Here is a 15,444-nt window from a genome sequence, read left to right on the forward strand (position 1 = left end):
TTTGCATATGCACACATTAGGAAATAGATACAACTAAATTATTAAAATGTATGGATTTTTATTAGCTTTGAGGTATATACATTTAAATAGATTATCCAATTTTTATTGAGTTTTAACATAAATGACAAATTAAGTAATTACAAATTTATTAAATTTATAAAAAGGTGATTTTTAAACACTACTTGTTTAATCCTTGATCGCTTAAATGTTTATATTCTCCATTCGACTGTATTTATGACTGTGTTTATGACATTTACATTAGTTATGACATTTACATTAGTTAACCATTATTTATTAATTTTTTAATAACCTCCGTATCAACGTGCTTTTAGGTAAGTCTTTCTTATAAGATTTTTATTTGTCATTTGGATTTATATGCAATGATAAAAATAAACTAACCTCAATGTTTAATTTGCATGGTCTTCTTGGCAAATAATTTTTCGTTTTTGTTTTCTGAAAAACAATACAAGTATTATTTAGTTTTTATTATATGTGACAGTCCGAATAAAATACACGCCGAATAATCTACACTTGTCACAAATGGCTGAAAAAATTAGAAATCTAAAAATTAGTATGAAAAAATCAATAATTGATTATTTATTTAGTAGAATCACATTATTATTTTTTATTTAAAAAAGCGTGAAACATGCGTGTAGTGAGATTATTTAAGGAACACTGGACAAAATCAAAGAAATGAAAGACTCCAACTTTGATACATCGTCAATCGAGCGGCATGAGCGATACAGGCTCACAAAATTGGGAAAGAATTTCCATTTTGAAAATGGAAAAACATATTTTCGAAAAAATGGGCTCTTTGATTCTTTTTCCAAATATGTAATGCTTGAACTGTCGGTGACCAAATCTTCTGAAAATCGCAGATTTATTCCAAAGAATTTTTTTATTATGTCGGGCCTCCGCTTATTCTACACACTGATAATGGAAGGAATTTTGCAATTCGCAAATGGATGCTCTATGTACGAAATATGGTATAAAACATGTACGTGGGAGGCCTCGTGCTCCTTGGGTACAAGGGCAAGTCGAAAGGTTAATGATTTAAAATCGATTTGTAGATTTAATCAAAGCCATAAAACGCTGGATATCGTCGGCAAGTTCTTCTCAAAATTGTTTTGGACGATATCGCGAATGCATAAGGACATCGTGTATGATTACAATAACAGCATTCATTCTTCGACAAAAAAATCCCTTTTTATAATATTCATGGGTGTTGAAAATCCTGGAAGGATTGATGAAGGGGGAATGGAGCAACTTTTAGCCTATGATTCAACTGGATTATCAGAGGCACGAGAAAGTGCATTGAAAACTTAATTATTGCTGGCGAAAAAATGATTGAAAAAGAAAATGGAGATACGACGAAGAAAATATCAATGTCGGAACGACTGTGCTTTTAAGGTCTCAAGCGTCAAATTAATTTTTAGACAGGACAACGATGCCAATGTTCGGCAGTATCCGCTGTACGATGGACTTGATGTTAATAAGTATATTGTTGTCGAGCGAAGAAATGATCTCTATGTTATCGAAAAGGAGGAACGGTGAGCGGTTACACGGATTCATATTTCTCGATTAGCTAAAATTGATTAATTTTCATAAATCCATATAAAAATAATTTTTTATTTAAATTCCGATAATTTTATATGAAAATTTTATTAGGATAACCTAAAATGGAATAACAATATTCAAACGTATAAGTTAACTGCGTAAATTGAGTGTGGTTGGGTTTTGTTTATATAATTATAAAAAGTTAATGAATTTTACATTAAAAATCATATTTTTAATATAATTAAACATTTTGTTGTGTAAATTTTTATTTCAGTAAAATTAAAAGAATGTAATTATTCGGCGTGTATTTATTCGGACGGTGACATTATATATCGTAGATCTAGTCAAATGATGTTCAGTGAAACTTTTGTAATTACAGAGGAATCATTAAAATATTCATATCTGATTTCAGAATTTATAGCAAACATAAAACCTCACTATTGGCGAAAACTTGATAATCCCTGCTTGTCGTATTATTGCTCGCGGTGTTTAGGCATAATATGAACAAATATATTGAAGATATCTTTGTCAGATAACAGTTTCTTGTCGGATTTGTGGTTTGTCGGAGAATATTGAAAATAGTGTCTCATTTTTTATTAAAGAAACTCACTTGACGAATCTGAGGATATTTCGGAAATGGCACATTTATTGGTATATATACGATTTGTTTATTTTGGGAAAATTACAGAACAATTCGTATTTTATAAGCCTCTTTTAACTACTACTCGAGCAATTGATATGTTCACAATATTAAACGATTATTTCAATATCAATAATATTTTCATTTGCCAATTGTATTGGTACATGTACAGATGGAGCCCCATATGTTTGGTCGTATTAATGGAATTGTTTCATCTGTTAAATTTAAAAATAATGAGATGATTTTATCACATTGTTTTTTGCATCGAGAATATTGACTGTAAAAACATTGCCTATGAATTTAAAATCTTTCTTGGATGATATTATCTAAATCAGTGGTTCTCAACGGTGGACGATTCTCCCCCTAGGGATGATCCGATTATTTCACCATGGGGGCGATAATTGAAATAATGAATAAATATGATATTTTTTGTTATAATTATTTAAATTTCTAAGCGTGATTTCTAGTTATCTTTATGGGTCGTGCTCAAAAAAGTCAGAATGTATAAAGATGAATATATTTCTCTTGGCTTTATTAAAGATCCTCAAGATCCTAATAAACCACTTTGCCTTCAATGGGGTGCAATCTTTTTGAATTAAGCAAGAAATCGTCTCGTTTGATTGAACATTTAAAGCGAAAATATCATAATTCAATTGGAAAAAAGGAAGACTTTTTTCTAGAATTAAAAAAGAATTTTGAAAATAAAAACACCTTACAGTCAATCTTTAATAAAAATATATCTCAAAATGTCTCTGGATTATCTTTTCATATAAAGTTGCAGAGATAATTACAAAAACTGGTTTCATTATTATTTTAATTATAAGTACTGCTCATTCGATTGCAGAAAATGTTATCCGTCCTTGTTTAAATTTATTTATAAACGATATCTTACAAAACGATTCTTCAAATATTATGAAGACTATTCCATTAAGCAACGACAACCCCACGAAAAAGAATTGATGAAATTTCTAATGAAATTGAACAATCCTTAATTTTACTTCTCAGGGAACGCAAGTTTTCAGTCCAATTTGACGAATCAGTTATCGTTGATAACCAGTCAATTTTTATGGCATATGTAAGGTATTACTTTTTATAAATACTTTTTAATACAGATATTTTGATGATGATTTTATTCTGCAAGAAGAGTTAGAATCTTTAATCACGGATACCAAAGGATTGTCAATATTCAAAATGTTTCAATCTTATTCTTAAATAATATTCCTTGGAACATATTTTATCGTGCGCAACTGATGGCTATGGTTGGAAAATATCGTGGTTTTTTAGAAAATTTAATTTGAGTAATAGAAATTTGGAAAATTCGATTTTTATGACCACACTTTTGATGACAACGATTGAAATTTATGAATTTCATTTCGAATCTTGGAACAAGATTTGAAAAAAAGATTTGAAGATTAATTATTTAAACTTTTCTGATTGGATGATTAATCCTTGGGTGCCCATTCATTATGATTCTGACGATGAATGTCAACAAAGATTAATAGAACTAAAAAACGACCAAAAACTCAAAATAAAATTTAAAAAACGAAACTAGAGTCAATCTGGACAGAAAATCTACCAAAATGAAATTCCCGAAATTATGAAAAAAATGATGCCAGTAATTTTATTTTTTCCTACATCATACTGCGTAGAGCAAGGATTCAGCACTCTGAATAGTATGATCGAAAAAAGAAACAAACTAAACATAGAAAAAAAGAGAAGACATAGAATTACACTTACGAAGAAGTATAAATTTGAAAAACTTGTCAATTTCATCAACCGCGAGGATCTCATTAAAAATCTTATTTTTTAATAAAAAATATTTCTAATATACAAAATAAAGGTTGTGAACCACTGATCTAATGACTAATAATATAAAAAGTCTCGCATTTACCTCTATTTGCGATGAAATGGGGCAAACTTTACAAATTTGAATTTGTTGAAAAAATTCAGAATCCAAAATTGTCCATAAAACTCCATTCAAGTAAGAACGTTTTTAAAAGGTCAATTCCTCAGTTTTTGGGTTATTATTTTATTTTGATTTTTCTGGAAATAGGAGTCGTTTGTCGAAGACATGACTGCCTACGTCGTTGGAATAATCGGAATCATAAAGTCAGAAAAAAGATGTTTTTGTTTTCATTAAATGCCAGAAAAATATTTTGAATTTAATTTTCTTAGTTCTAGTTCATAATTTTGATTTTGCATGACTATATTACGGTCTATGAATATTTAATCAATAATTAATTGCACCACATGACTTAAAATGTGTATCTTTCACCGGCGTGTCACGGCAGCAGCCACTTCTGCTGCAACCTGGTAAGCAAAAGAGGTGTATTCTTTGGCAGATACTCTCACTCCATGTCTGTGTTCAACTACCATGCTTTCTAGAGTCCTTTTTAAACAACAGACTGAAATATATCAAACTATAGAGCAGGGTGCGCAAGCTTTTTGGTTTGCGGCCGCATAGCATTTTTTTTTCCTTCTCTTCCACGGCCGCACATTTTTCTGCATTATTTTTTCGATATTAATATAGTAATTTTTTTTAGCCGCACTTGCGCACTCCTGCTATAGAGCAAAAAAGCACAACTTATTGTATTATCAGCATATAAACACTTCGGAGATTTGAAAGAGTTCTTTGTTCGCAAAGTAAACGAAATTTAAATTAAATGAACTATAATTAAATAGTTTGAACATGACCCCTGTTTGGGAGGGCACCCCCGCTTTCTTGGGCACTTGGGTGGCCCACCCCCGGGGTTAGACTGTATTGTTGTTTCTTGTTCTGTACTGAAAAGAATTTGTTTTAAGGAGTTTTCCTCGAAACAATACAATGAATCAACTGTATAGAATTCATCCGTTTCTTTATCATTTTCAGATTACTTCAAGTTTAATGAGCGCCGATAAAGTATTTATACTAGTTAATTAGGGATAGTTTATGTTTGCTGTTGTAATTTTTTTCAACATTCCTCTTTCTTTCTATCTTGTAAACAATATTTGTAAAATACAATTGTCTAGTAATTAATGATTAATTTGTTATTTACGACTTGAATAATTCATTTTTTAAATAATGATTTTTTAAATCAAAGAAAGTGTCAATACAGACGGTTGATTTGACTAAACAGTGGAAAAAATGTTTTAAAATACAAATTTGGTTTTTGAGAATATTTTACTTTAAATAACTCATTTGACGAAAAATTAAAATCAGTGGAAATATTGCGAGAATATAATTTCTGTCGATAAACAAAAGAACTTCAAAATGGAAATAAATAGAGGTAAAAGGATTATGAAAGTAAACTTGCCTGACATTGCTGAAAAGCAAATTTTAAAATTAATTACTTATTCTCTAATTGTGAGGATCACTAGAGACACGTTGAGATTTTGATTTCTGTAGTTTTTGAATGAAGAAATGTTTAATGAAACGGAATTCGTTTCTTGTACTAGTAGATAACTGAAATACATGGTGATTTTTCAAACTTAAATATTTTGTATTGTTGTGTGTCTAGAAAATATAAATTTTTATAGTGAAACGGAAAAGGGTCTGTAAATTTGTCTTAATGGACATAATTTTTTCATGCATTTAATTAGCAATCATTGCTCAACATATTTTCTGAATTATTTTGAATCGAATGAGCCCTGGCAACGTTTATAGTCTCATTGTGAATAGCAATCAAAAAGATTAGCTTGAATTCTTTATTGGATGATTTTGAATATTATTATTAGTAATCTGGATAATTCGAATAGTAATGTTGTCTACCTGGCAAAATACGATCATTATTCGAAATGATCGTCAGGGGTCCATACATCCTCAAAGCTCTCCTGATTTTTTATTTTCAAAATTATGTCGTGAAAGTCTCTCACTTTAAAGTTTTACAGATTGGAGATATGCTCTCACGTAGTTTTCTATAAATTACAATGTTTCTCAATTCAATTATTTTTGTAATGTTAAGTTTTAACTGGATTCTTAAATTTGATTTTAGTAGAATATAACTTTTATTATAAAAATAATATATAGTCCCACGTGGAGTCCCACGCGAGGCATTTCCCATTACTCCACGGGAAAATGGTGACTCCATCGGGGCGTTTACCGTCTCCGCGGTCAAGCCCAACGTTCCAGTTCTGTCGAAAATCCAGCTGCTTGTAACGCAGCGCCGAAATAGTCTCGTTGATAGCGGAGTGTCTGGGAGCACGGCCAGCACTCCTCCTGCATGACAGGGGATGTAGTCCTTTGGTATCGACTTTACTACCACATCGGCATTGGCCCCCCGAACAGAACATTAAGTCCCAAACGTATTGCTACGCCAATCCTCACACAGTCATTATCGAGAAGGGTTCCAGATTGGGAGCAAGGAGGGCATAAGCCACGCCCCACTTTCAGGTCTGGCAGCGGCACCGGCGAGGCGATGCTGATCCATGTAGGTCTGATTGCTTCCATTTTAGCTTTGCTGGAGATATCATCCGTACCTATTCGTACCTATTCAGCTACTTTCCTAAAACTCTCAGCAGTGACTTCGGATTAGTCTTTTCTAGGCCCAAAGATTCGAGGATCAAAAAATATGCTTCTTTTCCAAAATCTTTCTTTTTTGTTTCTTGCCTCTCAGACAAGTTGTGACTTCGGATCTCCTCCTGTAAAAACACGGATCTCCTCCAAGATCTTTGACAAAAAGGTTTGGATTTTCTAACGCATTTCTTTTGTCATCCTCCGAAGTAATTGTAAAGCAATTTCCCCCCAACGTGAGAAAAACAATCCAATTTAAGTTTTTAAACAAATAAAAAAATCATTCTTGCAGGGAGAAAATTGATTGGCTGTTTCCATAAATCCAATTTGATCATGTCTACACGTGTTTTGGTTTGTCAATCAGATGGGAAATCTATAGACAACCCCCACTAAATCAAAAATAGAAATAAAGCATCAACCTCTGGATGTCCAGAATCACTGTCAAGATTAAATAAAATAAGAAAATTAATAAATCCTAACAAATAACTCGGCTCGGATTGTCTTATATATTTTACCGATTTTTTATGTAAATTTCCCAATTGATTATTCTAATCACAGAAATAAAAGAAAAGCGTTATGTGCCAGCGGCAAGATTTCTGTGATTAGAATAATCAATTGGGAAATTAAAAAAAATTATCCCCTTTCCTGTCGTCGCAGTGCAGGGCGCGCACCCGCCATGCAGCACTTACGACGTTATTCAGAGGGGGCTCACGGCGCCGGAATTCCATCAATCCTTGAACCCGTTGGGCTTGCGAGGGGAGACGGAAAAAGAACGACGGCCTATCGACTTTCCGTTTGAGTTCGGCAAGTCTCTGTTAGGGATGCGACGTGTTCAGACACTTTCTCGGAGCTCAACATTCCTTCTTCAGCTGTCGAGGCTGGCTCAGTCTCTCGCAAAGCCGAGAAGATGAAGATTGGAAAAACAAGGAGCTCTCTGAACGGTATCTGTCACTCCCATCGCCGTCGAGACTTCCGGGGTCTCGGCGAAAAGTCTCTTTCCTTTCTAAAAAAGCTGGCCGCATGATCTCCCATAAACGGGGAGACCCACGCGAAGCCAAGTGGCTTCGAAAGGATTTCCTTGGCCATAGTACGTGGAAACTGTGTTTCCATTTACGGGCCGGAAATTAGTAGTTAATAACTATTTGTCAATTACATATAAATTCCAAAAAAAAAAAAAAAAAAATTGAAATTAAAAAATTGATTGAAATAACAAAACTGAAATATTAAATTTGCCCTACAGAAAGGGCAGGATAATGTACGAGAATTTTTTCCTTGTAGCCACTTCTTGACGCAAGAGAAATGAAAAATGACCGCATTTTAGTTTAGCCACATTCTCCCTGATTTGTAAATGTCCAGACATATAGAACAGGTGTCACCAAGTCTAATTCCAGCGTATCATAAAAACGTTTAATTCTTTTAAGAGCCGATTTTAATACCTTTGATCTTTTTTTCTTAAATCGTTTAAATTAAATTATAACCCATTCACAAAAACTTGAAATATTCTCATTTAGTGCGTCCACGAGTTGATTAAATTGAACATTTGGAGAATCTTCAAACATAGCGGTGTATACTAAATATATATGCTCTGATATTTGATCACTATGAGTTACAAATTGGTTTAAGAACTGAATGAGCTTGTGTCATATTCATCTAGCATGCGAAGATACGATTGGTTTAGAAACGACATTATGTGGCACCTAAAAATTAATATTTATTAAAATACGACAGTCAGAATATAACAAAGCAATAATTGGTAGCAGAATATTTAATGCTTTTAAATATTTATTTAATAATTTCAAATATTAATAAAATTAAAAAGAATTAATATTTTTCCATTTTAATAAAATATAAAATTAAAAATGAAGAAAAATTATAAAGCTTTCTTTTATCATAGCAAAAGACCACAGCTTCCATAAAAGCTAAGGTTTTTGACTTCTTCCTTCTTTCGGAAAAGTGACGCCATTGGAAGAGTCGCCTGTCTCCAAGACTGCGTATCGAAGCTGACGTGAGGATGTCCTCAGTGCAAGCTTTCATGTGCTCGGAATAGTCTCGAGAAGATCTGTTTCCTCATAGCACTGGGCCGTCCTCAAAACGTATGTTAACTTTGGAATAGATAGACAGTTCTCAATAAAGGGCCCAGTGGAGTATGCAAAGTTGACAATCGGTAGGATGTACGCAATTTCTTTGACGCAAGCTTCAAGGATACAGTCTCTTCTAACAGAATGAATGCATTCTTTAAGTCGATCTTGGCCAGAATTCGTTGGGAATCAATGAAAGAGTTAACAAACTCACGTAGAGCGTGGACCCCGGCCTCGGGGCCTCCTCGGATACCAACTCCGAGCTGTGTTGGTACGAAGTACGGTACAAGTGCCCCAGAACCTGCCTTCGGTAGGGGGGTAAAGGACGCACTCGAAATTGGACATTAATTCAGGGATCTGCGCTTTCAAAACTTTAGCAAGGATTGGCCCATCCGTTCGTTGCTGTATCGGGACGCTCAAAGCGTAGACGGAAAGAGGAATAGTTTTGCCCATGGAAGGGCGTCGGAGTTACTATTCGTGGTATTTCCGATCAAGGTGGCAAGACTCTCCGCAGCAAGTAACCTGGCTGCCTTCGGAATCCTAACGGGGATGTACCTACACCGTCGCAAAGGGGACAGATATCGCAGGAAATCCTCTGCATCAGAGACGGGAAGGACAAAGGGAGGTGGAAACCATCCAGGAACTACGCACGAAGGGCAATTCCACGTCTGGAGGGGAAATGGCTGCTTCCTCTTAAGACCAATACAAGAAAGATGAAAAAAATTCCCACAGGTCGAGCAATTAATTCCACGTTTCCGTCTGTTCGATTTCTTGCAAGAAAGCCATGTGGGATTATCTACTTTTTCCATGAATAGATTAGAATAGAATACAATAGGATACACAGAAATTAAGACAATACAATGAGATACACAGAAAATAAGGCAGTACAATGAAAAACAACAATGAATGTGACAAAATTACAAATGGGAAGAAATTACACCACAACAACCCAACAATATTTAGTTTGTACTCTAATTAAATAAATAATCCAGTAAATGGCACTTTAAAGCTCTCAAGTCACTATAGAAATCTATACGCTTATTTAATTGTTATTTTTTCACATTTGCCTTCTAAATACCGCCAAAATACGTTGTTTAGTATCTTAAGCTCTTTTTTAAGCCCCCAAGCTAAGATTTTGAGCTTCTTAAGAAACGAATTTAATAAAGATTGTTTTTTTCAATAAAGACAGTAATTAAAATTCAAAATAGTCACTTTTGGAAATTGACAGAATACCCGCCTCCTTTATCTTTATCAAATTTAAAGTTATCTGTCGACAGTCCAAATGGTTTTAAAACCATATTCCCTAATTCTTTTAATTTAGCTAACAAAATTAATACACCAACCCAACCCATTGCCTCTGTTTTTAATTTCTCGTTCCTGGTTTCAATCAGAGGGGGCAATTCAAAATTTCCTTTGAGAGCGACTTGGTTTTTTGGGTCGAGTTCCAACACTTTTTTGTAGTCTTTTAAAGCATCTTCCAATTTTTCGGTTTTTTCATAAAGTTTTGCCCTCAGAAGATAAGCTTTGATATAATTTGGATCAAATTCCAAGGCATTGGTACATTTTTCGATGGCTTCTGAGTCTTGGGACTAAATATTTATTTTTTGTTTAATAACAAGATATTTTAACGAGATTGCTGTGTTGTGGTATAAATTGGCTTTAATGTCAGGAAAATATTCCGAAGGACACAACTTCAAAGTTTCTGAATATTTATTTATGGCTTGAATGTATTTTTGGTTTTGGAAAAATTCATTTCCGATGCTTTTTTCTTTGAGAATATCATTTTTTAGTTTCTAGAATGTTGTTCATAATTTTACATCTAATTCCTCTGGTGATAATTCTACATTAATTTCTTCATTTATTTCCTCTAAATTAGAAGTCTCGTCAGCATCAAAAAATTCAGAAATTTCATTTTCAGAATCCATCAGTCAAAATCAAGTGCACAACAAAAACTAAATTATTAAATTATATAATTTATATTTCAAATTTATTGTGAACCTAATTTTATAATTAGATTCATGTGGAGGGTAAGAGATAATTCTTTCAGCTTCGACATGGATATAACTTAAGTCCCAAAAAGTTAATGTTATGAAATAGTCGACTTTGGTATTGCTTACATGTTAGTTAGGCTTTGAGAGGAATTTCTGTTTTTGATTATTTTGTTGAGCTGGCATTGGAAATGGGGCAGTTGAGACAATTATTATTATTTAGGCCAAACAAAATCACCGTCTTAACCATTAACTAACACGTTCAGGTGATTCCGACACTTCTCAACAGTCGAGGCATCTTTTCACAATGTTCCGACCGTGACCCCACACACTTTCTGTATGTACGGTGAATGGTTTGTGGTCCATTTCCACGATCCCCCCATTTGCCTCTACGAGGTGAATAGAGTGACTGCTGACTTTTCGGAACATGCATGTAGTCTGTTTTCATATAGCCATCCATATAAGTCGTCCAGTATTCTTTGTAGTCTTTCCTTCGCGTATTCGACATTTACATCCCTAGATGCGACAACTATGTCATCGGCATAGGAGAGTAGTATGTCATTATTTTCCATAGGAACCGGGAGATCATTCAGAAACAAGTTGAAGAGGGTCGGGGATAAAGGAGAACCCTGGGGTACACCATTGGGCAATAAGCGTGATTTTGAACTCTCGTTCCCGACGCACACTTTCCCACGACGTTCGCTCAAAAAATTCGGCAGTTGAGACAATGAAAATTGTATAAATGTTTTATCGTCCCTCAAAAAGTCAAATCACCTTTAAAATATTTATTCCCCCGATGACCTTATTTTAAATTGTTCCGACTGAGAGTTTAACCCAGATCCACCTTAATGCACACCTTTGGAATGTCGCTTGTTTAGAAAGTTTGTTGTTTCTGTAAATACAAATATTAATTTTATTTGTTTTTAAGATTTTCTTGTTGGTTGAAATACTCATTTTAAAGTATTCCTATAATTTTATTTAAAATGTCCGTTCGGATAAACATTTTATATAATTAGTAATATATCACTCAAATTATCAATCTGAAAATAAAAAATGAATTTAAAGACGTTCTTAAACTCTAATTTATTAATCATCTATTCTGGCCTATGCAGACTTGGTTCGGGTTGATCGTCTTTTTCTTTGCAATCAGAGTCGATACTTTGAGAGTTCGAAAAGAGTACTTTCATATGAATTTTATTTTTTAAATGACTTTCTACGTGTCTTATAAGTAAATTGTGAATTTTTTAAATAATTTTGTAAATTTGTAATAAGAAATTGTAGGAAAAGTATTTTAAAAATTAAAAAATGTGTTTATACGACGACAAACGGAAAGATCTTTTAAAATTATTTTTTGACTTGCAAAATAACACAAAATATTTTATCAAATAAAATTGAAGCATTTAAAATGATATTTGTGGAATGAAGAATACCGCCAATGTTTTTTGAAGTCTGTATTTTTCATTGATTTCCTCAAACTAATAGATTCAACTTTGGATATACTATCAATATAAAATACGTCATAAAAATACTTTTCATTTATAAAATGATTGATTTTAAAGCCATTTAAGTTGTTTTGAATATTTTTATCTCTCAAAAATAACTTCAGAATCTACTAAACTTTCAAAAAATGTTTACCTTTTCCACCTTCTTTGAATATTGTTTATATTTTGTTTTGAATTCAATCAAAACTTGTATTCCCCGAAACTTAATAAAAAATCTATAAATATTGAAACTTTAAAAACACAATTCAGGCTCATAATTTTTCGACCGTTTCAGAATAAAGTAGAAAAGATTTAATGAAAGGTGAACAATTTTTTCATTTTTGCCAAACTTTTCAAATTTTGTTATTTTATCCATTAAACTTGTAACGTGCCTGAGTCCATGAAAACCTGCATATCGTTTTGAAATTAATGGTGACCAAGAATACTTCCGATAACTGGATCCTGAGACAAAATACTTAGGAGAGAGAGTATATCCAGCATCATTTCTGGAGAATCTAGACTCAATAAATTAAGAATAGCAAATAATCCATCATTTTCTTTCATCTTCTCTTTGAATTGAGAGGAAAACTAAGAAATGCTAATGAATGCTTACTTTTGGATCTCCCACAATGAGATTAGTAAATATTCCGATTATATATTCTACATATAGTGGCTCAGAGCTTTTAATAAGAACATAAATAAAGGTTTCTTGCACATTATTCAGCCAATACATTGCAAATCTGGTCACATTATTACTTTGCTACAACGAATTATCTGGGTAGTTTCTTCTTTTCTTCTTAGCCATTTGTTTAAAGACTATAATTATAAATTAACTAAATTAAACAAAATAAGCCTTTCTGTTTGTCTGAAAGATATTTTACTTTCATAAAAATAGACATTAGTCTCAAAATTTCATAAATAAGGATCACTGTGCTTTGATTAATGTTGCGAAATATAACTGCAAGTTTTATCACCTCCAACATGTTTATTAAAATAGAAATTCTTTCAGATAGAGCGAATTGACACAATTCATCTTCCAAACAATTTCTAGATAACGTTAGAGTCGGTTTAGATACAAAAGGCATTCCAGTAAGTAGTGAACTTGATTTAAAGGAGGTTTGTTAATAGTTAAACATAATTTTCTCTTTTTAGGGTCGGAGAAATTGTTAGCAAAATTTTGTACAACCTTTTCCAAGAGAGCGATTATAGCCTCGAATATTGATATGTGAGTCCACTATTTGTTAGATATGATCTTGCCTGATGCTGAGATATGTTTTTTAAAATGATTGCGGCTTGTAACTCAATTTCAAAATTGTCATTTTCAGAGTAAATCAATTTGCTCAGAATAGTAATTGATTCCATTACAATTTTCTAATTCACTTACAAGTTTTTTTTACGCAGGTTTTTTCACCTTCTTCGTCTCTTCTGATAGTCATGTTATCTAGGATTTTAAGCAAGGGAGACAGGATGGCTAAATTTTCATGACGTAGAAGATGGCATAGTTTTTGAATCCCCCCAAACAATCTGAACAAACTTGAAAAAATAAATACCGTATTCTAGAAAAGAAACGTTGTTTTTGATTTGTAGCATTCAGAAGAAACTGCAAAGCACGGATCTTCGTCTCATCACAAGGGTTTGAAAGTGCGCCAACTGCATGACAGGTGTCAATAAAATCGTTTTTCTTTGACTTATTTCGAACTGGGTTTATATTATTTGTTTTCTCTGATGTTGTATTTGGAATGTTGTTAATGAAATTATTTTGACTGTATTTTGTTTGAGTAGTTGAATTCGGATTGGAATACGTACTGACAAATGAATGTCGCTCCTTGTTACGATGATTGGTGTTATTAATGAAAATTGGAGGCTTTATTACGTATAAATTACTGAAAGGTGGAGAGGTTCGAACAAGAATTGAATCCTGCATAACTCCACTACTGAGTAATCACGATTTAAAGAATATAAACTGTGGAATCAATAAGATTTATTATGACAATGAAATTGTTAATCCCGAAAGCGTAGTAAAACAAATGGGATTCGAAATTTCTAAACAAATAATACGAGTGGTTGTTAAAATCAATAATGATGAGTTTCTGTATCTTCACTCGTAATTGATGACTCATCGGATGACCTCATTTTGGTTTTTTCACCTCGGCTAGATTTGTAATTTCAAAACTTTTATCAACATAATTAAAATTTTGCAACAAATTTGTTTCCTCTCTTATCAATTAGGACATATTTGCAATTTGAGTTAGAACAATCTTAAATTCAAAAAATTATTCTTTTATTTGTTTTTATAAAATTTTGAAGAGATGTGTTTTGTTTGGGTATCAATAATCATTTTCTTTCAATTTTCATTAAAACTTAAAGAAACGGTAAAATAACATAAATCGGTAAAATAACATAAAATTTTAAATTTGGCTATATTTATTTGTTTAAACACAAAGACCGCAATAGTAACCGGACAAATAGTCATGCGATCCCGATAAACGCCACCAGGGAGCTCATCCCCGCTCGGTAAACTTTCCACGAGCCCACAACAGATCGTACTAGACGGCCGATCGATTTTGCCGCGACATTAGCCGCCAATATGGAGTTCTGCTTGATCAGATCCTCCAAAGGAACCGTTCCGGAGCGTTTGTTATCATAAATCGAACGTTCAGTTTATCTTTACGGCCTTAGTTGGGTCTCCTCGATTCTCCTTCTGACGTCTCCATGATTCATGTTTTATAAAGAAAGTTATTTTTAAAAACACATCTAGGTTTTTATACTTTTTTACTGTTTTTATACTATTTGGAAGTTTCAAATAATAATTTTCTTAACATTCTTTTAAAAGTATTTTTTAATTAATTATAAAAATAACTCTTTATGCGAAAAAATCTTAACAAATTTCTCAATCTGTGATTTTTAATAACAAAAAATAGCATTTGATAAAATTTTAAGTGATTTTTGAATACTTGAAATCAATATTATTGATATTATTATATAAAAATTTTCATAAGTAACGGATACGGATGAGTGTTTTCTATGAACATTATATAATAAAATACTATATAAGTAACTTTTGCAGAAATAGAATAAATGTGCGATTCAAGTTTATTGCCTGTTTTTAATTATAGACCAGTTTCTGTTTCTTTCAGACACAAAACCTCGAAGACGCCCTCGTATTTCAGTAAAAGAATCTGAAAAAGATGAAGTTTATTACTTTAAAAGA

At 32.6% G+C, this 15,444-nt stretch overlaps 1 protein-coding gene across 1 annotated transcript; it reads right to left on the reverse strand.

Annotated features, from left to right (window-relative positions):
* Window positions 1–9,972: 9,972 nt before the first annotated feature.
* Window positions 9,973–10,689, reverse strand: LOC115230917 (tetratricopeptide repeat protein 1-like). Its single transcript, XM_036499859.1, has 2 exons — window positions 10,582–10,689; window positions 9,973–10,353 (listed from the first exon to the last, which is right to left on the reverse strand). Exons 1-2 carry the CDS (start codon window positions 10,687–10,689, stop codon window positions 9,973–9,975), a joined length of 489 nt encoding a protein of 162 aa, XP_036355752.1.
* Between the last annotated feature and the right edge of the window lie 4,755 nt (window positions 10,690–15,444).

The sequence above is a fragment of the Octopus sinensis genome, unplaced genomic scaffold (assembly GCF_006345805.1).
Source record: "Octopus sinensis unplaced genomic scaffold, ASM634580v1 Contig16769, whole genome shotgun sequence".
In the NCBI taxonomy this organism is placed as follows: domain Eukaryota; kingdom Metazoa; phylum Mollusca; class Cephalopoda; order Octopoda; family Octopodidae; genus Octopus; species Octopus sinensis.